Below are 24,764 nucleotides of genomic sequence, written 5' to 3'. Positions count from 1 at the left end.
AGCCTAGCACATTATGGGTGTAACCAGACATGTAAATGTTCCTTTTATTCTAAAGAATTGAATACAATTATTTGGAAGCATGAGTAACTACAAGAAGCCCAAAAAATGAGGGCATACCAACATTTTCAAAAACTGTCTCGGATTTTTTTGATCAAGGGACTTGACCAAGATCAGAGACAGGATTAGACCAAGTGTTCCTGGCTCCCAGTTCTATATTCATACTATAGCTCCTCACCCGATCTTCCCCTATTTTTTTTTCCCCTCTCTCTCACACACACACCCCCCCACCAGCTGAATTTAATATAAAAGAAGCCCTTTTGTACTATTTATTTTTTATGGACTATTTAACTTCACTTCAGTTTTACCTGAAAACTCTGCATCATTTAAATTAAAAGCAATTGAGAAGCAACAGATCATTTACTGCAGTGTCAACTTTATTGAAAAACAATGATGTTCACATGTCTTAGGATCTAGCTTCATTACAGAAAATTTTTTGCAATAAGTTAAAAACCATTTACTGAACAATTAAAGTCAGACAAAGCAACCAGGGTATATATATAAAAGGTCCAGAAGCAGCTTATAATACAAAACAGTCATTGTAGTGGAGAATTTCACAAAATGTTTGTTTTACAAAAATCTCAGTTGACAAAGCTATTTTTAAAAAAATCACCACATTACATTTCAAAGCTCGGCACAAGATTTTAAAAATGGAATACCTCCATATTTAGCGGCTGTGCTTCCCTTCACAATCTGGTTAAGATTTACTATGGTCTTAACATGTATGCATTTGCAATTAAAACAAAAGCTTTTTTTTTTTTTTTTTTTACACTAAATAGTTTTTAGAACCTGTAACAAGATTATAGATACTAATGGTGGTGTTCCTGAGAAGGAGGCATTAACATGATGAAAATAAGGCAACTAAACTGACTGCAAACTATTTTTAGAAATTAAACTGGTTAAAATGACAGATTGCAATCACATACAAGAAAGCGTCATCTCCTGGTACACGAAGGCTGGCCAAATGCGTCTCCCCTCCCAGAGTTCTACAATGCAATTTATGGCCACCATTTTTAATAGAAAAATGTGGACCATAGCAAACTGCAAGCTGGAAACAGTGTGTCATACATCTGCATTAAAGATAAGATAGATGCAATCTGCTCCCAATTTATACAAATTTGGCACAGTGCTTCAACTCCCTGAATGAAACCTGCCCCAGGATGTTGCACAGAATTCTGGCAACTTTGCTGTATTCTCCAGGAATATCCATTCCGACATCATGTGAAATTTGAAAACTAATTGTCACAAGGTATTTTCTGTATCAGGAGTACAAAACACACTTCCTTGGGTTTCAAGATTGCCCATCCAACTTGTCTTTAATACTCAATCGTAATAAAATTACTAACAAGATTGGATATTTTGTTTTCTTCTAAAATGCTGTTAAGAAAGCCTCTGGCAGTGTCAGTAGTCAAAGTGCACTTCATTATGTGTCATTAAAAGTCAGGTTCTACTCAGAAGAGTGATTACAAATTGCATATAGGCTTTTATATTTAATGTGCCCCAGACACTCTAGAACTAATGTGCTTTCTTTACAGGTGAAAAGATTTCTCTAATTTCTGTTCCTACCGAATCTGACAAGTAAGGCTTTTTGTTTGTTTGTTTCTTTTTTAAAAAAAGAAATTTTCCAGGCTAGAATTGCATTTTAAGGCCTTTTTTGGTTAAAGTAGCATTGCATTAACATGTACTGCAGCTTCAGTAAATGAAAGACAAGCTGGTCTGAGACTTTCAAGCCTGCCTAAGGGAGCTAGATATGCGAATCCCACTGAGTTTGATACCCATGTCCCTTCAGCTTCTTTGAAAATCTCAGCCCTTGTGGCTGTGTGCTCTGTAAAATTAGGAAGGAGCTGGGCAAGGGGAAGAAGCTTTGAGATCCAACACAGGATTTTTTATTTTTTTAAATGAATGAAATACTACTATTTTCTGTGTGTTTTTGACATACTATGCACTCAGCAGAAAGATTTTGAATGTGAAGAATTGTATACAGGAATCTGGTGGCTTTAAGACACCCACCTACCCATCAATAAATAACCACCAATCAGAACAGAAAACACAAGGAAGCTTGTTTTACAAACAAAAATAACTGCCTTTTCAGTGCAAGTGAGTTCACATGGAATGTATTCTACTGTCCAGTTTCATTATTTCCACATTAACTACAATATTATGTTGTTTGATACCATAGTGGATGAGGTGTGTATGCAAGGCAGATAGAATACAGTGGCTACTGTAATACGCAGGCATACAAATAGGATTGGTTAATTACAGGCACAAATATGGGAATGCAACCTATTTCTGTAACAAGGCAAGTATTCAGTTGCAATCAAACATAGCAGCAATTTGAACAGAGATTAAGTAAGAGTTAATGAGTAAGTAGAAGTCACAAGCCTTTGTTTCAGTAGAACGAAGTGGTTTTATTAGGCAAAGCCATTTGGAACCCACAAACCTGTGTTTCTCTCATATTGGAGATAGTGTGGGTGGAGTCTTTCCTACCCAGTTAGCCCCCAACCAAAAGAATATGATTCAGTCATGGAAAATTTTTGCAATGCCAGAGGCTAATATGAACATTGCTGTCACTCAAGTGGTTATTATGCCTCCATTTCCTCTGCTCTCCCCTTTCTTTTAAAGTTCTGAGTCCCCCTCTCCTACCTCCATTAAGGACATTCAACAACCTTATATGAAATACAGTTTACTAAACTTATTGACTCAAGAGCTGCAGCGCTGGAACTCGGCATTTAAAATAATTAGCTCGTGGATCTGAAATTTAAGACACCCAGGCAATCTGTGTGCTGGCAACAAATTACTGTACAGCTCCAAACCCTGAATTCCCTATTTATAAAATCAACCATTCTGCCAAAAAGTTAGAACGGTTCTAAATAGCTAACATGCAGATACAAAAGTTCTATCCAGTGTATAAAACTGAGGTTTGATTCTGGTGCTCCTGATTGGGTTAGAAAGCTGTGTGCTCTGGTGCAACATTCCAGTACGAGTGCTAGCCCTTTACGAAGGCAGTGAAGGTCAAGAAATGGGTGATCTGAAGTAGAGGAACAAGCAATCCAGCACTGCAGGATTTAATTGCTTAAGTTCCCTACAGCGATGGACTTGGTTAACAGCACTTTTTTGGGGAAAGGAAGGCATATGCTACTTACACAGAGCTTCCCGAGAATTCCCACAGAGAAGCTAGTGCTAAAATAAACTTGGGCTTGAGCAAAGCATTAAGGGATAGATTTTCTAATTGCTTCTTACAGAGGCATTTTGTAAACATTGCAAAGACACTTACAAAAAACCTGGATAGGATCCTTTGGCAGGATACAGACTGGGAGGTAGCTCAGTTCCCAGTTACACTGAGGCACACAGGTTAAGGGACTTGTCCTAGTCAGGAAAAAACTCCCAGCTTTCTGCTTGAACCACAAATTCATGCAGCCTTAAGGAGGCATAATAAACCAGGGACCCATATTAAAAAAGGCAGCTCCCTGGAAATCAGAACTCGGAAGCAGCTGAAACAACAAAGAAGTCAAAGGAAGCCAAACTGCCCAACCAAATGTGATGCATTTGAGAGAGATGGACAAGGCTTTTGTACGCGTGTAAGCAGAGTTAGGCTTTATTGCAGCCTGAAAGCAGATAAGAATCATCTCCCCCAGAGAAAACTCAATTGCTGGACTATGACTGGTGTCGACCTGTCCGCAAATCATGCAAAAGTGGGATTTCATCAGCTCCAAAGAGGGGAAACGTGTTATTCTAACAGAGTTACAAAACGACTAGTCAAGCAGCAGCTTCAAGAACAGCAACAGGCAGCAATGTGAATGGGGCAATTGTCCCTAGTTTTCCCCAAGCTCTCCACTCGCAGATGATTTGGGAGGGGGGACCCTAACTGAATTGAGCCTAGATGATTACCCTTGCCATCCGATGAGGGATATTTCATGAGTGTCTGCTGCCGCCTCTCTCGGTGCCTAAGGGGAGTCTGCACCAACCCTGAGATGCTGCCTGCTCAGCAACATACTGCACAGTAACTAGAGCCCACAGACAGTGAGAGGTTACTGTTGTGTATAGATTCTGGCTCAAAGTGGTAGGCTACTATGGCTGGAAAGGTCAGCAGTCGCACCCCTCAGCATCCAGACCTCAGATGGTAGTACACCAGCTTCAGGACTTTAGTAGCATAGAGCTGAAGCCAGAATTGTTTTCAGGGTGGAAGTGGAATAGTGCAGTGATATCTTGTGGCCAGGACCGCTGGAGAGCTGGTGTGCAGATAGAAGATGGCAGCAAGGTGGTTCTTAGAGGAATATTCCACAGTCTCCACCCAACACAGAGTAAGACAAAGATCAGGGTATCTGCCCAAGCTGCAGAGCCTATATTCCCAGGGAAGGAGAGAGATGGATGCTATCTCTTAAAACCTAGGTGGCCCAGGGAGGCTACTGCTTTAAGGTATCATGACATCTGATTTTAAAAAGTACAAACAGGAAATCTTCTCTTGGGTCCTTTACTACTCCTTCCTTTCAAGGAAGAAGCATGGAAAAATAATGGCATCAGCATATTAATTTGAATGTTAATTCCCCATTCCTTTTCATTCATAAACACAGACTATTTTAGGGAGGAACCTGTTTTCTATAGCTCTTCCATACTTCCAAGCATAGCTGGGGCATATTTTTAAGGTCTGTTCTGTTCCTAATGGATTTCTAAGAAAGTAACTTTAGCCATAAGATCCCCATAAATATCCTATTAAACCGGATGATGGGCTTTGAAAAGGATCCTCTGAAAATGGAATGCACTAAGCTATCTAGAACGAAAGAAGGACACAAAGGTTTGTTTTTTGTTTTTTAAAAAACTCCTCCTCAGATTCTAATAAACTTTCTGGATGCCATGAAACTGAGAGACTGATGCACAGTTTTGTTGCTAGCCTTGTTTGGTTATGAGCCAGGGGTAAGGTCCAACCTATGCTACAAATCAGAACCATGTTTGCCCCTAGGTTACAAGTTGTGACCAGGCTCCCCGATGTGGCAGTATTTGGGGGGCAGGCAGGGCCTTAAAGAACAAAGGATTAGCCCTGCAAAAAACACACATCTACATAGCCTCAGTGATCATCATCTTCCCAGACCTTGGTCCCAGCCCATAATGTGAAAGATAAGCCTTTGTACCAGTAAGGTAAGGATGCATTAAAAGGAGATATGAAGTGGTGAAGCAGTGTCCCACACAGGATAAGAGTGTCCAAGTGCTTAACTTATACCAAGTTTGCCAGTGAGCCACTGTACAACTTGGAGCCGGATGACTCTGTGTTGAGCTCACACAAGAATTTGACTAAGGATTCAGAGAAAGGGGATGCTAAAGTGGTCTTGGAACTTGTTGGCATCATAAAAATCCCAGCCACTAGGTATAGTTTGTTCAAAGTTGGCAGTTTAATCCTGCATACATTTCCTTAGCAATAGCAAGTACATCTTACTATCACTCTTCTCAGAATAGAGACACTTGAAGACCATACGCTTCTGCATTTCTTCTGGTCCACAGCGTGATATTTGAACCACAGGGGGATTTAATGACCTCTCACCTTTGTGCAGAGAAGTGAGAAATACCGATGACAGCGGTAAGTCAGAAAAACAGTGTCTCTTCCTTTCCTAACACTAATTCTGTCATCCTCTGCAGAGGATTTTTTATTTTAAAGGGTGTATAGAAATGCTTTCCTACTTTTAAGTAAAACACAATGACCATTTGGAAAGAATCTGATAGAATCTGTGCCCAGAAAACTAATTGAAGCTCAGTTTTTCCTTTGCTTACCTACCAAGTCCTGGGTTCTGTTTCTCTCCCATAATACAGCTGGAAACAGGATGGGCACCTAACCTGATGTGAGAAATGCAGCTCCCTGACCTGCTCTGCAATACTGCTAGCTGCTGCAGGCAAGTTGCAGAAATCAGGTAGGTAGCAGGTAAAGGGCCTCTTAATTTACCTTGGTTGCACTGAATTCTAGCACTTTTCCAGTGGTGATCAATGCTCTTTTTGAGTTATTTTACAGAGACACCATCAGTAGTTTTTAAACCCAAACTTTAGTAGTTGGATAAAGAAATGAAACTTTCAAAAATATTCAGACAAAATATTTTCCCGTTTAGACTGAAACCTTCCCTGGTAGTGTTATAAATCCCACCATGCAGCACTGAGCTCCTGCAAGAGAGCCAGAAAGAAAGAACAGATCAGGGGAGTTTCATTGTGCAGTGAAAAAATTAAAGAAATCTAAATGGTGAGACATTAGGATTTTAAAAGTTATTTCAAAGCTAGGAGGTGGTCAGAAAGGGCAGCCTTGGGGTCTTACTATGCAACAGATCCTCAACTGGTGTACACTGGCATAATTCCATTGAAGACAATAGAGCTGTGCTGTTTTACACCAGTGGAGGATCTACTCTATTATTTTTAGGCTAACAGTGTCTCTTTAAATGTTATTTTTGTTTCACTCTGCATGATTTGTGTAATTTATCTAAAACAACAAAACCGAATTCTCGATGTCAGTCCAGCTGGGCTAAATGTTACAGAAAGCACCACTTCATTGTTCTGACTGACTATCATTGTTCACAAATAACCAGATATGCTGGATTTTAATACAAGCTTCCCACTACAAGCTGCAAGGCATACATTTAAGACACAAGTAGGAAGGTACATACAAAACAGTTAGCATAATTCCACTGTACTTCCTAGAATGTCACAAAACAGCACATATACCTGTTATGACAGACAAACAGTAAAGCATTTCTTCACAGCATCCCTGTGGAGAAAGAAATACTGACATGACTGGGCTGCTTTCCCAAATATTTCATTGCAGTAACCAAGATATGCTGCTTGAAGACTTAGACATTTATTCCTGCACAGTGTACATTTCCATATGTAAGGCTGCAGCATTCCCCCTGCATTACATAGGTGTATGCAACCTGTGTGATGATATGTACATAGTGGAGACAACTTTAAGTTTCGTTTAAATGAGAGATGCACCTATGTACTTGTCTATGGGGGGCGGCGGGGAGGTGTGGGAAAGTGGGAAAAAGAGATGATGCCAAAATTGGACACAGATGTTTGTTATGCATACTTTTTTTAGAATGTATTAAAGGAAATCTTAAATGCATATGTGAAAATCTAAATTAAGGTTCCCAAAGGGCAGCTAGTTTAGCTCCATTGTTCATCTGTAGTATTTTGGGTTATTGCTTATGTTTTCAAAAGGCAATTCTTAGGATTCCATTGCAGACTATGTACCACATGGCTAAGGACTTGTCTACTTTGGAATACTCAGTAAAGTTATGGCAAATCAACTAAAGGTGTGAAGTAAATGCATAGGAACTAAAACATGCTAAATATCTGTGTGTATGCTCTCATTCAGGGGTAAAGTGGCTTTAGTTCACTAAGATTAAGGCCAGGTCTGCAAAATAGACCTATATAGGTATAATTATGTCACTCAGGGGTGTGAAAAATCCACCGACTTAGCGCTTTCTACACAGGGGTTTAGATCGACGGGAGAGCTTCTCCTGCCAACATAGCTATTGCCTCTCGGGAAGATGGATTAACTACACCAATGGGAGAGCTCTCTCCCGTCTGCTTACAGCAAGGGTCTCAAACTCAAATGACCACGAGGGCCGCATGAGGACTAGTGCACTGGCCCAAGGGCCGCATCACTAACACCCCCCTATCGCTGGACCCCGGCCCGACCCCCATTCCACCCTTTCAATGAGGTCCCGCCTCTTCCCACCCCGCCCTGAAGCTGAGTTTTAAGGGTAGACAGGCCCTAAGTACAAGGTGGAGCAGATTAGTAAGCATAAGAGATCATTCAAGGGGAAGTGGGTAGTTAACACCTCTGCAAGTCGGAGAGCAAAGGACATCTCCCTCAAGCGAATTGCTATATTTCATTTGGCAGCACGGGATGATTTTTGCAGGCGTGAAAACTACAGAGTTTGTCACGGGGGACCTGGGTGGATTTGGCAACTGACAGGACAAGCTTGTCATCAAGGTTCTGGAGAGCAGCAGTGTTCAGGAATATGGGGGAGTTTAATAACTTGAGAGATTTGTCTGTCAGCATATTCATACAGTCTCATGCACTTTATAGATTACATGCCTCCGAATGCAGTGCGCCTTTCAGTGAATGCAACATTTGAAAAAAGTAGTGGGTGCATTTCAGCAAAAAAGCCAGCCAACTCGCTGGGACGCTGACATTTCCTGAAAAGTTTACTGGGAGGAGAGGAGAAGAGAAAGGGGGGGAATGGTAAGAACTAACCCCCTGCTGCCATGTCCCACCCCAGAAACAGCTGCATTTCAGTCACAGGTGAAAAATTCTTAGGTGTTTAGTTTGTAATCAACTCTAAGGTCATTCAGAAAAAATGGCAGCACATAACCATTTTAAAGTCATACAGTTTATGGGGGAGTTAAGTGTAAGATAGAGTTTTACAGATATTCACTAATATAATAAGGAAAAATCAAGCTTACCTTGCAAATGGTATGAAAGAAATGCTGTACCTAAGAGAGGAAGAGAACATTAAAAAAAACACTGAGTTACCATTAACTTCAGATTACATTAGAGCCATACTCAAAAGCAACAACTCCTCCCCAGGCTACACTGAAACAGAGACAGAAGTGTCTCAGTGTACATAAAGACAAAACTCCAGTTCAGGCAGTGGAAAGGCACGCAAGCTCCTCCTCAGCCATCCTCTTAAAAACAACTTTGTTGAATCCATGAAGCGCCACAGCAAAGCTATGGCTCGCTATAAAAATGTTTATTAACAATAATCCTCCTCTTTCTGAAACCTCACATGCACCAAGCCCTGGGGCAAGCAGGATCAGTCATCTGGCTAGTGATGTACTGGGTGACTTGTAAAAGGACACCTAGTCAACCTTCTATTTCTACAGCATCTGTAGCAATGAATCTGGGAAGCTGTACAAAAGTTATAATAATGAAAAGGAAACTGGACCAAAGCAATCCTGATCTAAACCACACAAAGTAAAGAGAACAGTCAAGAACAATATATTCCCGAAAGGGAAAATCTAGTGTAAAAGGGAGGACTGAATGGGCAAAGGCAAACTGATCCCAACAAGGGAACCTTGCTGCTGGTTCCAAAAAGAGCAAGAGAAACTCTGGGAGGGAGTCCCACTGAGAGAGACTCTGCAGTAGGAGTGCTCTGCCCCCAGCCCGTTCCAAGCAGAACTCTGGAGCAGAGAGCAGGAACAAGCCATCTGATCTCAAATGCCTTGTAGGACAGTCACTCGTGAAGATCAGGTTATTAGGATTAATTTGGCTAGGTGGTTCATGTTTGGGTGGCTAGAGGAAAGGGAGAACTCCCCTACCATAATTCGTACAACTTCACAGTCCTCTGACAATCTATCAACAAAAGCTAGATTTAATCCAGGTTATGTTTTTTTTGGGGGGGGGGGGGGGTGAGAGCAGAGGCAGCTTTAGCACGGGTTCATGGGTTCAACTGCACCCACAGAAATCAAACCAATGGTGCCAAACCTAAGTTATGCTGCAGCCCTCTGTGCCAGGTTGAAATGCCTGAAGCCGCAGCCAGGCCCAGGAGTTGCTATTGTGGTGCAGGCTCAGACTCTCCCACCCCTCTCCAGAGCCTCCCCTCTGCACCAGGCCAAGATTACAGTTGCAGTGCCTGGGGAAAGGGTGCTGCTACAGATGGCTGGTGCCCCCTTGACTATAACTCAGAATCCATCTCCTAGAAAAGTGTAGTATAGCATACCCATTGAATTCAGATGCTACACCCTCCCTATTAGGGGGAGGGGGGAAGTTACCTACCATGCCAAGGCAAAAAATTGCAAAATGCAGAAGATGAGAGCAAGTCCCTTGTTGTGCCACTGAAAGAAGAAAACAGACAATAATGCAATCAAATAATGAGCATATATATTTATTAGTGTGCACTGGCTATATACAAGATCCAAATACTCACCCAGAAGGCAGAACACAATGTTAGTATGAGACACAACTAGAAGAGAACAGAGAATTTCAGTTAAATTAGAGACTACTCCACAGTTAAAATATATTTTTTGCAAATATAAAGGAAGACTGAAGGGAAATGCAATATTTTACCTGATCCAATGTAAAAATTGCTATTTAAAATGCCCTATCTATACTATTTCTAAATATGAAATAAAGCAGCAAGCTGGTGAACATCACAAAAGGAAGATCACAGCTGCAGTCAAGGAACAGCAGAAGGCTTCCACAGCTTGTCGCAATTTCTGCAGGTTCCTACTTTTTCCCCAGGCCAGTTTTATTAGTTAGTATACACATTCAAGTACACTACTTCACTTTCTTATCTAAATAGAAATATAGAACTTTCCAGCTCCTCTCGGTCTCTGGCTGCAGCTCTGATTTGCTTGTCTCTAAACATGCCATGAATCTGTTTCCTGTTGAAATCACTAAAACTGCAGCCCCAGGGTATCACACAGCTACCCAGTTCATATCAATTGAGACTATGAAAAATGTTCAGGTACTTTTTAGCTACTACTTTATTTATTTATTTAAAGTGTCACAAGGCCTGAATGTAGGAATGATCCATCCACTTCAAGCATCTGTAATGCCTACAACCCACATTGACTATAAAAATAGGAGCTGCACAGTTATGACACTTCTGGAGGGACTTTTTGCTGGACTCCTTAAATTTACAGCTGAAGGTCAACACTTTCACTTATAGGTCTGTAGTGTAGACCTGGCCAATCAGTATAACTATGTTGGCTCAGGGGTGTAAAAAAATCCACACCTCTGAGTGATGTAGTTATTCTGACCTAACCGTCCACGTAGATGGCGCTATGTAGATTGGAGAGCTTCTCCAGTTGACAGAGCTAGCGCCTCTCGGGGAGGTGGATTAAATACACCACGGAAGAGCATCGTCACTAAAGCGCTGCAGCTGCACTGCTGTACGTGAAGACAAGCCCTTTGTTGAGATGCTTCAAAGCTTAAAGAGCCTACAGCCTAGTAACCACCCAGATCCGTGGTTTTCAACCTGTGTCTTAGGGGTCCACAAAAGATTGTCGTTAGCATAGCACAGTGATTTTCAACCTGTGGTCTGCAGACCCTCTCGGGATCCGCGGACTATACCTAAGATTTCCAAAGGGATCCACACCTCCATTCGAAATCTTTTAGGGGTCCACAAATGAAAAAAGGTTGAAAACCACTAACCTAGATGCATTTGGTTAAGCTGCAAAGTTCCCACAAAAATTCAATTATACATGAAGCTGTAAGTCACCCAAGGATGACTAGAGTCTCCAAGTACCTTGTTATGAAACTCCACCTACAAGCATTTTACCAAAAAGAGTGAAACTAGCAGCTAGGGTAAGTAGAAATAAGAGGGTTGACACTCTAATGTTACATTTCTGTCTGCCTACATCTCCACTTGCTTCATCCCAAACCCTCTTCTAAATAACTCCCAGTCCCACTCCTCCCTTCACATCTTCTTTCATGTTGCCTGTGTGCGCGCGTGCCAGATTTCTCCAAAACTACTTCAGCAACACCTATCAATCCCCTCAGTGACAATGATTCTACTACTTCATGCACTTAAACCACTGCCCCTGTACTGTATTGTCCAGATTTAGGCTATGCTCTTCAAAACACGGGACCCATCTTTTTCAGCGTTCTCTATAACTATATACATCTCCAGTGCTATAAGAACGGCAATAAAAGCAGCACGGTGAACGTAACTAGATCAAACCACTATTGACAACTTTGTACCGGAATTTTGCACTGAATTAAGACTAGTTAAAACAAGATCCTTTGTTACTTACTAGCATAACAATAGTAGCTATCAAACGAGTAGGCTCAAACATTCTTTTCAATTGTCTCATGGGTCCCATAAGGAAAACAGTGCTGTAACAAGCAAAACAACAAAACAGACACGTAAAACATCTACATACAGCAATAAAATTCGATTGTAAGATGCCCTAATCAAGCATGCTTACTGTGCTGTCATGAATTGACATTCTGTCATAGAGGGTCACTACTATACTAGATACCAGTGCCTATGTTATTATGGTGATTGGTGCTATGCAGATGGCATGTACCCAAGTCAACCACATAGCCATTGGCATGCCTAATTCTACTGCACGCCAGGAATGATGGAGTCTCACTAGTCTCCCCTCCCACACAGTCATGTGGCAATGAGTTACACAGTCAAATTACACATTGCATGACAAAGTACTTCCTTTTATTGGCTTTGAATTTCCCAACTTTTAATTTTAATTGAGTGTCCTCTGAATCTTATGTTGCAAGACAAGGAGAACAGGCTTTCCCACGCTAATCTGACTAGAAAATTCATTACTTAGTACTTGTATCACATTCCTTCTATTCATCTTCTTTCTAAGGCAAAGAATTCCAATCTTTTCAAATAAAGAAAAAGGAGTACTTGTGGCACCTTAGAGACTAACAAATTTATTAGAGCTTATGCTCTAATAAATTTGTTAGTCTCTAAGGTGCCACAAGTACTCCTTTTCTTTTTGCGAATACAGACTAACACGGCTGCTACTCTGAAACCAATCTTTTCAAATGAGTTTTTCCATGCTTTTGATCATTCTCACAGCTCTTCTTAAATGAAAAAGAAATCTTTTCATAATACAGATTGCAAAGTCCAGGTTAAAAAAATAATTAAGGGCCCACATATCCTTGAACACATCAACTCGTGTCCCAACTTAACAAACCAAGCTTTATAGCTCGAGTTCTGTAATAAGCTAGTCAAGATGAGGTGACCACCATGGCACACAGCATTACAGATGAGGCTGCCCCTTCGATTTATGTAATGGCATTATAGCAGTCTCCATATTATTTGCAACCCCATTCCTTACGTATTCTAAAATCTTGTTTGTTTTTTATGTCAGCTGCACATTGAGAAGAGGTCTTCATTAAGCTATTTAGAGTGATAGCCAGGGTCTCTTGTGAGGCCAGTGAGACTACCTACAAAGATACGCCTCCAGCACGGACTAATAGCTGATGGTTCAGAGGAAAGTGTAGAAAACCACAATGATGCACCAAACAATACATAAGTTATGTAGAGGTCTTCCTGACCCCTGCAGGAAGCATGAGATTTCATTCCTCTTATTTTAGCAAGTATATCCAGACAATATTTGATCCAAACAGTAAATGCAAAATACCAGTTGAAACTGTTTCATTTCCCAAGAACTGGACTGTTTAAATCAGACATGTTTGTTCCTCTTCTATTATTTCTGAATTTTAGAGATCTGTACAGAGAAGACAACATTCAGCCTCACATCCCATCATTTTCACTACTCAGACAAGCATGGGTACATTCGCACACACTCATTCTATTCCCATTTTCTGCTTTTGTATCATGTAGCTATTTTACAGAAACATTACCTTCCAAGGGATGCAATATTCCCCAGAGTGTAAAATACTGCAAAGAGAACTAGTCCCTTCCTTGGCACCCATAGCAGGCAAGTACCCTGAAAAGGAAGATGAGAATATAAGAATGGCCCTACTGGGTCAGACCAAAGGTCCATCTAGCCCAGTATCCTATCTTCTGACAGTGGCCAGTGCCAGGTGCCCCAGAGGGAATGAACAGAACAGGTAATCCTCAAGGGATCCATCCCGTGTGGCTCATTCCCAGCTTCTGGCAAACAGAGGCTAGGGACACCATTCCTGCTCATCCTGGCTAATAGCCACTGATGGACCTATCCTCCATGAATTTATCTAGTTCTTTTTTGAACCGTGTTATGCTCTTGGCCTTCACAACATCCTCTGGCAAGGAGTTCCACAGGTTGACTCTGCGTTGTGCGAAGAAATACTTCCTTTTATTTGTTTTAAGCCTGCTGCCTATTAATTTCATTTGGTGACTCCTAGTTCTTGTGTTATGAGAAGTAGTAAATGCTTCCTTATCTACACCAGTCATGATTTTAAAGACTTGACAGGATAAAAATTGTTTCACGTTGCAACAAAAATAGCCCCAAAACAGTGTTTTTAGTAGTAGTGAAGAAGCACTACAAAACTTAAACCTGAATGGCAGTTACAAAAGTCGGTTTGTGTTTGTTCACATTCTTTACAGTGATCAAAGCATTACATTACACCTGCTGATAGAACCCAGTTTCCTTTTTTTTTTTTTTTTTTTTTTTTTTTATAAAAAGGGTTTTGGAATTTTTTGCTTTCATCAGGGACAGGACATTCCCCGAAACTGAAATCAATTTCTGCACAAATAGGTGATTTTGCCATACTTGTGCAAATCTTATTCTTTAAACAAAAGTAGGAATAGCCGATACATGGATATAGTACAAAAGGATGTAGTTCCATCTACAAGGCAAGTTTTACCATGTCAGGGACCGTGTTCATAACAAAAGTCCTCCTTCTGACTCTGTTATAAGAGTTTGATCTGACCTTTGCAGACTGCTTAAATCATGTTACCACACAATCCCTCAATTTGCCTATGTAGATGAATCCTTAGTATTGCCTGGCTCAGTCCTCCTGGCTGGCCTGAATCCCATTCCCTTCCTGAACCCCAGCCCTAGTTTACCAGTCCCATCCCATGTAGCCAACCTCACATCATTCCTCTTGGTACTTGAGAATCACATTCCATACAAGTTGCATATTGATCCACACATCACCCAGTCCCCCACAAATCAAAGAGGAAGTGGACTGATCATCTTCTTGATTTTTAGTTTATGTTTAGTTTAATTGTATAGCTGCATTTCAAATCATTTCCTTCCCAATCCAGATGCCTGCTCAAAGTCCCAAGCAGCTGGCAGAACTGGGGCCAGTTTGTACATCATTTTGTTATCCACTTTGGGGTGCTATAAAAAGTAACTGCAGTGCTCAAAACGCAAGTTTCCTCCTAGAGCAGAAGTGGACAGACAGAGAAGAACTTACCAGGATAGAGCACAGAACTCCTAAGGCAAAACAAGCGATGAAGCCTTTCACTCTCGTGCCCCAGCTTAATGAAGTTGTGTCAACTATCTGGAAACCAAAAACAAATAAAGAGACATATCCTTTAACACAGTGATTTTCAAACTTTGGTATTTGTGACCTCTTTCACACATCAAGCCTCTGAGTGCGATTCCCCCTTACAAATTAAAAAACAATTTTTTTTATATTTAACTCTATTATAAATGGTGGAGGCAAAGCGGTATTTGGGGTGGAGGCTGACAGCTCGCGACACCCAAGTAATAACCTTGCTTGTAATAACCAAGGGGTCACGATTCCCAGTTTGAGAACCCGTTTTAACACATCAATTTGTGTCCCAACAAAACAAACTTTATAGCTCTATTTCCATCAGCAGCTTAAGCTGCATCTGAAAAATGTTCCGCTAGAACACAAAATAAATGAAAAATAAATCCATACACAACAGCAATACTACTAACAGATATTTCAGTTTTGAAACCACACTGCAAGCAGAATTCCCACTGAAGTAAATGAGAGTATGTTATTACCTACAGCAGGGTTGGGCAACCTGTGGCTCTGGAGTCACATGCGGCTCTTCAGAAGTTAATATGCAGTTCCTTGTACAGGCACCAACTCCGGGGCTGGAGCTACAGGCACCAACTTTCCAATGTGCTGGGGAGTGCTCACTGCTCAACCCCTGGCTCTGCACAGGCCCTGCCCCCACTCCACCCCTTCCTGCCCCCTCCCCTGAGCCTGTGGTGCCCTCACTCCTCCCCCTCACCCCCAGAGCCTTCTGCATGCCACGAAACAGCTGATCAGGAGGTGCCAGGAGGCACTGATCAGCAGGGCTGCTGGTGGGCGGGTGAGTGGGAGGCGCTGTGAGGGAGCTGATGGGAGGAAACTGTTGATGCATTACTGTGGCTCTTTGGCAATGTGCATTGGTAAATTCTGGCTCCTTCTCACACTCAGGTTGACCACCCCAACCTACAGAATGAGGCCCCCATCAAGTCCTAGATACCTACAATAAGTGAATAGCTTGCCACAATACTATATAGTCTGTTCGTTCCACTATATTTGTGCCTACATACGTAACCTTTCCTGTTCCACATACCCACCTCAGCGAGCATAGGTTCTTCGCCTTCACATTAAGGCCTGGTCCTACACCTTAGTCAACTTAACTATCTCACTCAGGTGTGCAAAAAAATTCACACACCTGAGAAATGCAGTTAAGCCAACCTAAACTGTGGTGCAGAAGCTGCTAGGTCAATAGAAGATTGTTCCATAGAATTAGCTGTTGCCTCTTGTGGGGGTGGATTTACTACAATGATGGAAAACTCATTCCATCACAGTAACAAGTGTCTACACTACAACATAGCAACAGTGAAGTTGCAGCACCACAGCTGTGACACTACAGTACTTGTAGTGTAGCCATATTCTCAGTTATTATTTATCAATTTCCCCTCTCTCACCCTTAATTTCTATATTCACTGGAAGTGAAATCAGGCAGATTCCAGTCAAATTTTCATAGAAAAAGCAGTTTATAAAAAGCACCATAATTAGTTTTGTTCTCTGTTTTCTATGTTGCATTCATCTAAATGGAACAGAACTATAATACTTCTATTTCATCCATCTAGTCAGAGTGAAGTCCTTGCAACATATTTCCTACCCACCCATAAACATCCAAACACTGAACAGCAAAAAGTTACTGAACTCTAGAATTTATGAATACTTGAGCATGTTAGCCCTTTACACACTAGAGCGTACTTAGTTTTAGACACATGGCATGAAGGTGAGGGAAAGAAGTCGGATGAGATTATGAAGTCATTTTCATGCATTCGGTTGGAAATCATTTAAATACATGGCATCAGACTAGTTTCTAGGAAGTTTAGTCACCTTTCCACATATAAAACATTTTAAAAGTTGCATGACATCAGATGTGGCTCAAGATTTAAGCTTTGCAGGAAGTAGCTTTTTTATAAAAATCCAAGAACAAAAATGTTTACGCTATTTTTGTAAAAACAAACCAAATGTATTCAGGTTCTGATGTATTCAGGTTCTGAGTGCTACGTTGTTTGGGTTTCAAACACTTTAGGGGAATGGTTATTTGTTTCTTTTTTCAAAAAATAACCATTCCCCTAAAGCGTTTGAAACCCAAACAATGTAGCACTCAGAACCTGAAAACAAAACCATAAACCAAGATGGAACTGATTTACATTGTCTAAGAGGAAAGAAATTCAGTGAGTCAACAAAGACCACAAACAGTGAGATACACTGGGGGGCTAAAAAACTCTTTCCCTTTAAACACTCTGACAATGTTTAAAGTTATTAGTAGCACAGATAACGCGAGCTTACAATATGAGCTCGGACCCTGGTTAGCACAATGTCTGTGTGGCCAGAAGGGAAGCCTGGCTTGAGCCTGAGCCCGGGGTCACACTGCAATGAAGCAAAAAGAAAAGGAGGACTTGTGGCACCTTAGAGACTAACAAATTTATTTGAGCAAAAGCTTTCGTGAGCTACAGCTCACTTCATCGGATGCGTTTGTTTTTTTTTCCACCAAATGCATCCGATGAAGCGAGCTGTAGCTCACGAAAGCTTATGCTCTAATAAATTTGTTAGTCTCTAAGGTGCCACAAGTCCTCCTTTTCTTTTTGCAAATACAGACTAACACGGCTGCTACTCTGAAAACTGCAATGGAGACATACCCTAGGTCAGTGGCTCTCAACTTTTCCAGACTACTATATCCCTTTCAGGCATCTGATGTGTATACCCTCAAGATTCACCTCACTTAAAGGCCACTTATTTACCAAATCAGACGTAAAAACAGAAAACTGTCACAGCACAGGTTTCAGAGTAGCAGCCGTGTTAGTCTGTATTCGCAAAAAGAAAAGGAGTACTTGTGGCACCTTAGAGACTAACAAATTTATTAGAGCATAAGCTTTCGTGAGCTACAGCTCGCTTCATCGGATGCATTTGGTGGAAAAAAAAACAAATGCATCCGATGAAGTGAGCTGTAGCTCACGAAAGCTTATGCTCTAATAAATTTGTTAGTCTCTAAGGTGCCACAAGTCCTCCTTTTCTTGTCACAGCACAGGGTCACTGAAAAGTTGCTCACTTTCTCATTTTTACCAAGTAATTATAAATCGGTTGGAATATAAGTATTGTTGTTACATTTCAGTATGCAGACCAGCGGAAACAAGTCTTTGTACGAAATCTGAGTTCGTACGGACTTCGCTGGTGCTTTTTCTGTAGCCTGTGGTAAAACTGGGCCAATATCTAGAGGAAGCGATGGACCCCCGGAAGACCGCTGCCTACCCCTAGAGGGGCGGGGGATCCCTGGCTGAGAACCAGCGGACCAGGTGGACAGAGACCCTGTAAAGCGCCCCCTGTCCGCCTACCAGCTCGTCAGCGAGCAGCTGCCAGGCCCCCGCTCCGCCGCGGCGGGGAGGACTCGCTTCCCAGCCCAGCGGGCAGTAGCGGGAGCGTGGCGCGCAATGCCCGGCCCCGGCCCCGCTCCCCGGCGGGTGGCGCTGACTGGCCGGGCACCGCTCCCGTCTCCGGAGCTCGCCCTGGAACTCTGCCTCCCCCGCAGCCCCTGACACGAGCCTCCCGAAGCCGCGGCAGGCAGCCCGGCCGGCGGGAGCGGGGGAGACTCCTTACCTCGCTCAGGCCGCCCTGCTCCTCCGTGTCCTGCCCGTTCAGCACCCGCTTGAGCTTGTCCATCCTGCCCGGCTCCGCCGCCCCTCTTCCGTGACCCGACTACCTTGCGGCTGGCCCGCCCCGCCCCGGACGCCCCGCCCCCGGGACTACAACGCCCAGCGCGCACCGCGGGCAGAGAGTGGCCGGTTTCCAGCCAACCCTGCGGCCAATCCGGCGCAGTGCGTGGTGGGAGACGTAGTCCCGACCCGCTGGCGCGGAGCGTGCTGGGAGCCGGAGTCTGTATTGGCCTTTCTCCTGAAAGATTTCAGAGTAGCAGCCGTGTTAGTCTGTATTCGCAAAAAGAAAAGGAGGACTTGTGGCACCTTAGAGACTAACAAATTTATTAGAGCATAAGCTTTCGTGAGCTACAGCTACTGCATCCGATGAAGCGAGCTCTAGCTCACGAAAGCTTATGCTCTAATAAGTGTGTTAGTCTCTAAGGTGCCACGGGTACTCCTTTTCTTTTCTCCTGAAAGAGTTGGCCAGAGGCCTGTGGCACATGGCGTCTGTGCCACAAGGCAGCTCGTAGCCAGGCATCAGCCTGCACTGGGGGCATGCCGCTCCTTTTCCACACTCACACTGCCACTCAGAGCAGCCTCCAACACAGCGTTGCCAGCCCACGATTTTATGGCAAATCTCCCACCCTTTGGTGCTTTCCCTAAAACCCCAGCTCCCAGAATTGTGAGAATCTAAACTTTCATTTAAAAAGTTTCTAGACATCAGCATTGTGGAGAAATGCTGGGACATAGGACCCACCTCTCATGCAAAGTCTCACAGAACAGAACACAAATGAAAAAAGCAGCAAACCTTTATTATTTGAATAGGGTATTTTTAAAGCCAATCTCAGTGTTTTGGGTCGCCTGCATCAACATTTTTGAATGCTCAGATTTGGCAACATTTCTTAAGTCATTCTACTACGCAAAAGGGTCCGCTGACATTACTTCAGCTATATTTAAGGTGATCTCTTACTACAAAATAATATAAATAGCATACCAAGTGACTATATAAGGGCAACTTCTATTTTATTATTTTTCTCAAAATGGAGCATACTAACCTTTTTTAGTTTTCTCCGTGACCCACTATTGTTTGAAAACCACCATTGTACATAGTGTCTTATTTCTAACCAATTTTAAAAAACTCCAAAAGCCAGTGTTCTGTTAATCATTTCTTCACTACTTTCTTTGGGTACCTATGTGCATTCCTCTTTTACTAATGCTAATGCTTAAGAAGGTTGTTTATTGGGCTTCCTAAATATCAATTATTTATATTGCAAGATCATTGAAGATTTGAAATGTTAAGACTATAAGCAACCATAGTTGCTTTTTAGGCCTGCTCCAGCAAATTTTTTAGTACATGCTTTATGCACTATTCACATGCATATCAATGTGCAGAAGTGTTTGCAGGATCAGGCCCTAATATGCAAAAGATGTTGGTAACACATAGAGCTAGTTCTTGCACGCACTGAAGTCAATCATATAATTTCCATTGATTTCAAGAGTGCAAGATCAGGCACTTACTAAGTATGCTAAAAGCTATTAATACAAGAACAGTAATATACATGCTTTCATAAAGACATTGGTCTCTCCTGTCTGTTTTGCAAACAATGCATTTTGAAACATTTCTTCAATTCAGAATTGTAAATTCCATTAAGAATATTCCACAATGCTAAACTTTGAAAATGTCAACTTGCACTATTTTAAAACATACATGTCTGAAAAAATATCATGTCTTGAAGCATTTAATAACTTCAGTTATACCAAATCAATTTCTTTAGGGTCTGTACTAACATCAGTTTAAGAACCAACCAAAACACAGGTGCAATGAGCAATTTCTTCATAGTTCTGGATGGAAAGAAATAAAATTACACTCTTGGAAGTGCAGATCCAGTTTCTGCACAGTAAATATAGGTATATTATGATGAAAACATTCATTTTTCATTTTTTAAACAATTATATCATATTCCAAGCCTTTGGACGCACTCTTCAAACAGTTCATTGGACATTCCACCCATTCTAAAAATTGATTTATGGCATTCGGAAATTCAAACAGGGTAACAAAACGGGGCACGTATAAGTGACAACCCTGCACCAGACAAACTAGCTTCAAACATTCATGATCTGCATGGACATGAAAACACATCCATAGACAAGTAAAGCAAGAAATGTATCTTCAGTACTGTCTGTGGAGCTTTTGCAGAGCCCTCATGGACTCTCTTTTTTGTTTTTTTTATTTAATTACCATCCAGTAATTTTCTTTAGACATGAAGCCGCCAGGAGACAGGCAGTGTTTTGTCTCGTTTTGTTTGGAATTTTTTTTTTTTTAAAAGGGCTATTAACAAATTGCAGCAGGTAACTCAGAACAAATTAACTCAATTAAAAAAATTAAGCATGATTAATCAGTTTTAATCACACTGTTAATAGAATACCAATTTAAATTTATTACATATTTGATTTTATTTTATTTTCAAATATATCAATGCCAGTTACAACAGAGTGTGTAGTGCTCACTTAATATTATTTGTGATTAAAAACAGTATGTTTCAATTCACCTCAGACAAGTACTGTAGTGTAATCTCTTTATTCTGAAAGTGCAACTTACAAATGTAGATTTTTTGTTACATAACTGCACTCTAAAGTTTTACATTGTTTTGTTTTTGAGCCAGTAAGTCCACTCAGTCCTATTTCTTGTTGAGCCAATCACTAAGACAAACAAGTTTGTTTACATTTATGGGCAATAATGCTGCCCACTTCTTATTTATGTCACCTGAAAGTGAGAACAGGTGTTCGCATGGCACTTTTGCAGCCGGCATTGCAAGGTATTTATATGCCAGATATGCTAAACATGCCTGTTCTCACTTTCAGGTGACATTGTAAATAAGAAGCGGGCAGCATTATCTCCCATAGATGTAAACAAACTTGTTTGTCTTAGCAATTGGCTGAACAAAAAAGAGGCCTGAGTAGACTTGTAGGCTCTAAGGTTTTACACTATTTTGTTTTTGAGTACAGTTATGTTAAAAAAAAAGTCTACATTTGTGGTTGCACTTTCACCATAAAGAGATTGCACTACAGTATTTCTAGGAGATTAACTGAAAAATACTATTTATTTTGTTTATGTTTTTTACAGTGCAAATATTTGTAATAAAAAATAAAGTGAGCACTGTGCACTTTGTATTCTGTTGTAATTGAAGTCAATATATTTGAAAATGTAGTAAAACATCCCAAAGTATTTAAATAAATGATATTCTACTCTTGTTTAACACTGCAATTAATCATGATTTTTTTTAATCTCATGATTAATTTTTTTAACTGCTTGACAGCCCTAATTTTTTCAAGATTCACTGAGATGCAGTATTGTGATTCTTTAGACTGCTTTGGTTTCACAGTGTTATCCCTGAACATTTAGCGCGAATGTGAGTTTTAAATTTCAACATGTATACACAATTTGCATCAGTTCTTGGAGAGTGGAAAGGTCAGATGTGCTAAGAACTCCAGCTCAGGCTGACTTCTAAGGAAGCCAGGAGTGTTCATCACCTCTGAAAGTTATGCTCTAATACAATACTTCCCAAATGTTTGAAACCTGAACCCACTCACCTGCTTTAAAAAAATTAAACCAATCACATCCTGCCTTCAACCCGCCATGGGCTGTTAGAGGCCTAGCCATCTTCGTTTATACATTTTTTTTTTTTTTTGCCCCTCCAGCTAGGCCTTTGGGTTCATCTCCCTACATAGCAGCACTTTTGGAAATGCTACCCTATTTGTTTTCATATTTAAAGTGGTGTATCATGAGATATAAATATCTGAAAAAGGTTAATATACATCATCCAAGTATACTAGCATTCTTTTTATGTTTATTTTTCTAATAAAACTCAGACTTAGACAGAACTATAAAATGTTGCATACATTTTATTTAGTGATAGACAACTACAAATATAGACCATCACATATTAAACTGACCACAAAACTGCCAGAGAAGCATTTCCCCCATCCCTCAGAGGTATACAACCTGTGCACATCACCTAAGACTGGCACTGCTTCTTTCCTCTGGGAAGCTTGTATCTGAGCAGCATCCAATACACCGATTTCCCAGCCTCTTGTGTATTTACACAACATAACACATTTAGAGTGAAGAGAAAACCACCCCATATTGCATTTTATTTTGCAGGGAAGTATAACTTTCTAATAGGATCCTGTGATTTCTCCAAGGTGCACGTTCTATTTAAATGCATGGTAGCCAAAAAAGATGGATATCAGATGTGAACATATTCAGAGATAAGTGCGAACTCCACAGCTGTTTTAAACAGATCACAAAAACACTAGAAGCAGTAATGGAAGGGCTAACGCACACAATATATGCTAAACAAACATGCAATATACCCCTTCTCAATACTAGACATGGAATATGTGGATTTTTCTCCTCCATCCTGCCTCAGTGTGATGGAGCTGAACATTATCACTGAGCAAACCTGAACCATAGTATTTTTAGCCAGCACACAGATATGTGTCCTTATGTTATCAGCATCCCAACTCTCCTCTCCATCACTATCAACTACGACTCCAAAATGTCTGATTTTTTTAAGCCTCTTAAGAGGCATCTAAAATGGTATATGCCTTAAAGGATGCAGTAAGATTTACTTCCCCGCACAACAGCCCTCTCTTTGCTCGCTGTTATTCCCATCCTTTGCCTTCTTTCCCCCCCCCGCACTGAATGACCTAAATATATTTCCCCCAAATTTATTTACTGTGCCTGCTTCCATGTCAAATTCCTTCCCTGCCAGATTCACCCTGTTTATCTAGATATAGGGGGCTTAACTAGGAACCAAGTGCGGGGAGAAGAAATTTGGAGGTAGCTGCGGCCTGGTGCTGGAGAAAGAATAAATTGGGGATTTTTGCATATGAGGGTTTACCTGCCTCTCAGTGGCCACATATTCAGTCATCCCACACTCTAAATTTCCCTGGGTAACATCTACCTGGAAATTAGCTAGCTTTTGAGCAGTAAGTTATATTTTAAACTCAGTCCTCTTCTCTAGTTGAATCAAACTGATAGTAAATCATTTAATGTGTTTGTTTTGCATGCTAGTCTTTTCCAAATGTAAGGCTGCAGGTGTATTCAGGAATAGTTTGCACTGATATACTTTACAAATTAATCCTCACAAATCCAGTAAGGTAGGAATGTATTACCCCCATTTTATAGATGGGAAACAGAGGCACAGAAAGGTTAAGTGACTACCCATAGTTATACAGTGAATCTGTGGCAGAGCCAGGCTTACTGCTTAGGAGTTCCTGCCTTTCAGCCCCATGCTCACTCCACTCGACCATACTGCCTCACTGCACTAGTGAAGCCAATCTTCAGAAAGACACCTGCCATCACTATCATGGCAGTAGCTTTCTCTAAAATTCAGTGTCATCTTAAACCAAAACAGCTTTCATGTTTTTAAGTTGCAATGGTTTTCTTAACTTTTTGTAAAACATCTAAATATCTCATCACTATGGGTAAACTCTAAATTGCATATTTTGATGCAGAGAAGAATTAGAATATATACATTTCGTAATAAGATTAAAAAATTTCTTCCCTCATCTGGATTATTGCCACCATTGTGGAATATTAAATCAGTTTAACACTTAAGATTTACTTTTTGTCATCATCTGCATTTAATTCTTGCGTGTCATTCAATATGGCATGAAACCAGATTGGTCAATTTAGGTTCTTGGTTCTCATGCTATAATCACATCAATGTGTTTTACGACTACAGAGAGTAAATGTTTAAATCCACAAAAATATAAATTGTGTTGGAACAGAATCATGAATATACACACAAATACACTTTTAATCATATTAGGATTTGGAGTATTTAAGAAATAAAACCTAAATTTCACACCTAACATATTGTCCCTTTAAAGCTTGGGAAACTCTAGTCTCAAAAAACCAACACCTCAACCCTTTAGGAATTGAAATACCTGGGATTTAGCAGTTTGATTGTCAGACCACGACCAACTAATTGGGGGGCTGGCTGAGAAATCGATGCAGTACAATGCATTTTAATGACTAGATACTACATTAGCAGCACACCTAATCCAAGTAAGAGTCAGATTAGTGTTGTCAGACAGTCCAGCCCCACTAGATATCAGGTGAATTGGTACTTGATAAACTTACCATTGTGCAGGCCTCTGTTAACTTCAAGCCATTT

General features: G+C 41.0%; 1 protein-coding gene across 2 annotated transcripts; it reads right to left on the bottom strand.

Moving 5' to 3' along the window:
- Positions 1-413: 413 nt before the first annotated feature.
- On the bottom strand, positions 414-18,701 carry SFT2D2 (SFT2 domain containing 2). Of its 2 annotated transcripts, none has more exons than XM_043511590.1 (9): positions 18,542-18,701; positions 14,873-14,959; positions 13,373-13,458; positions 11,791-11,872; positions 9,960-9,995; positions 9,809-9,867; positions 8,497-8,526; positions 6,751-6,793; positions 414-4,405 (listed from the first exon to the last, which is right to left on the bottom strand). In XM_043511590.1, exons 1-8 carry the CDS (start codon positions 18,602-18,604, stop codon positions 6,754-6,756), a joined length of 483 nt encoding a protein of 160 aa, XP_043367525.1. In that variant the 5' UTR covers positions 18,605-18,701; the 3' UTR covers positions 414-4,405; positions 6,751-6,753. The 2 variants fall into 2 exon arrangements, with proteins under 2 accessions (XP_043367525.1, XP_038259866.1); XM_038403938.2 differs by having other exon boundaries at positions 1,425-6,198.
- Positions 18,702-24,764: the final 6,063 nt, after the last annotated feature.

Source organism: Dermochelys coriacea, chromosome 1 (assembly GCF_009764565.3).
Source record: "Dermochelys coriacea isolate rDerCor1 chromosome 1, rDerCor1.pri.v4, whole genome shotgun sequence".
Classification (NCBI taxonomy): domain Eukaryota; kingdom Metazoa; phylum Chordata; order Testudines; family Dermochelyidae; genus Dermochelys; species Dermochelys coriacea.
Note: the sequence above shows the minus strand (reverse complement) of the source record. Positions and strands in the feature narration are given on the sequence as shown.

What these genes read in the sequence shown, in the direction of transcription:
- SFT2D2 (XM_043511590.1), bottom strand. Translation starts at nt 18,604, where the DNA reads ATGGACAAGCTCAAGCGGGTGCTGAACGGGCAGGACACGGAGGAGCAG. An exon ending in GAGTTCTGTGCTCTATCCTG is followed by an intron (nt 13,459 to 14,872) that starts GTAAGTTCTTCT and finishes CTTCCTTTTCAG; the next exon opens with GGTACTTGCCTGCTATGGGT. An exon ending in AATATTGCATCCCTTGGAAG is followed by an intron (nt 11,873 to 13,372) that starts GTAATGTTTCTG and finishes TGCTTGTTACAG; the next exon opens with CACTGTTTTCCTTATGGGAC.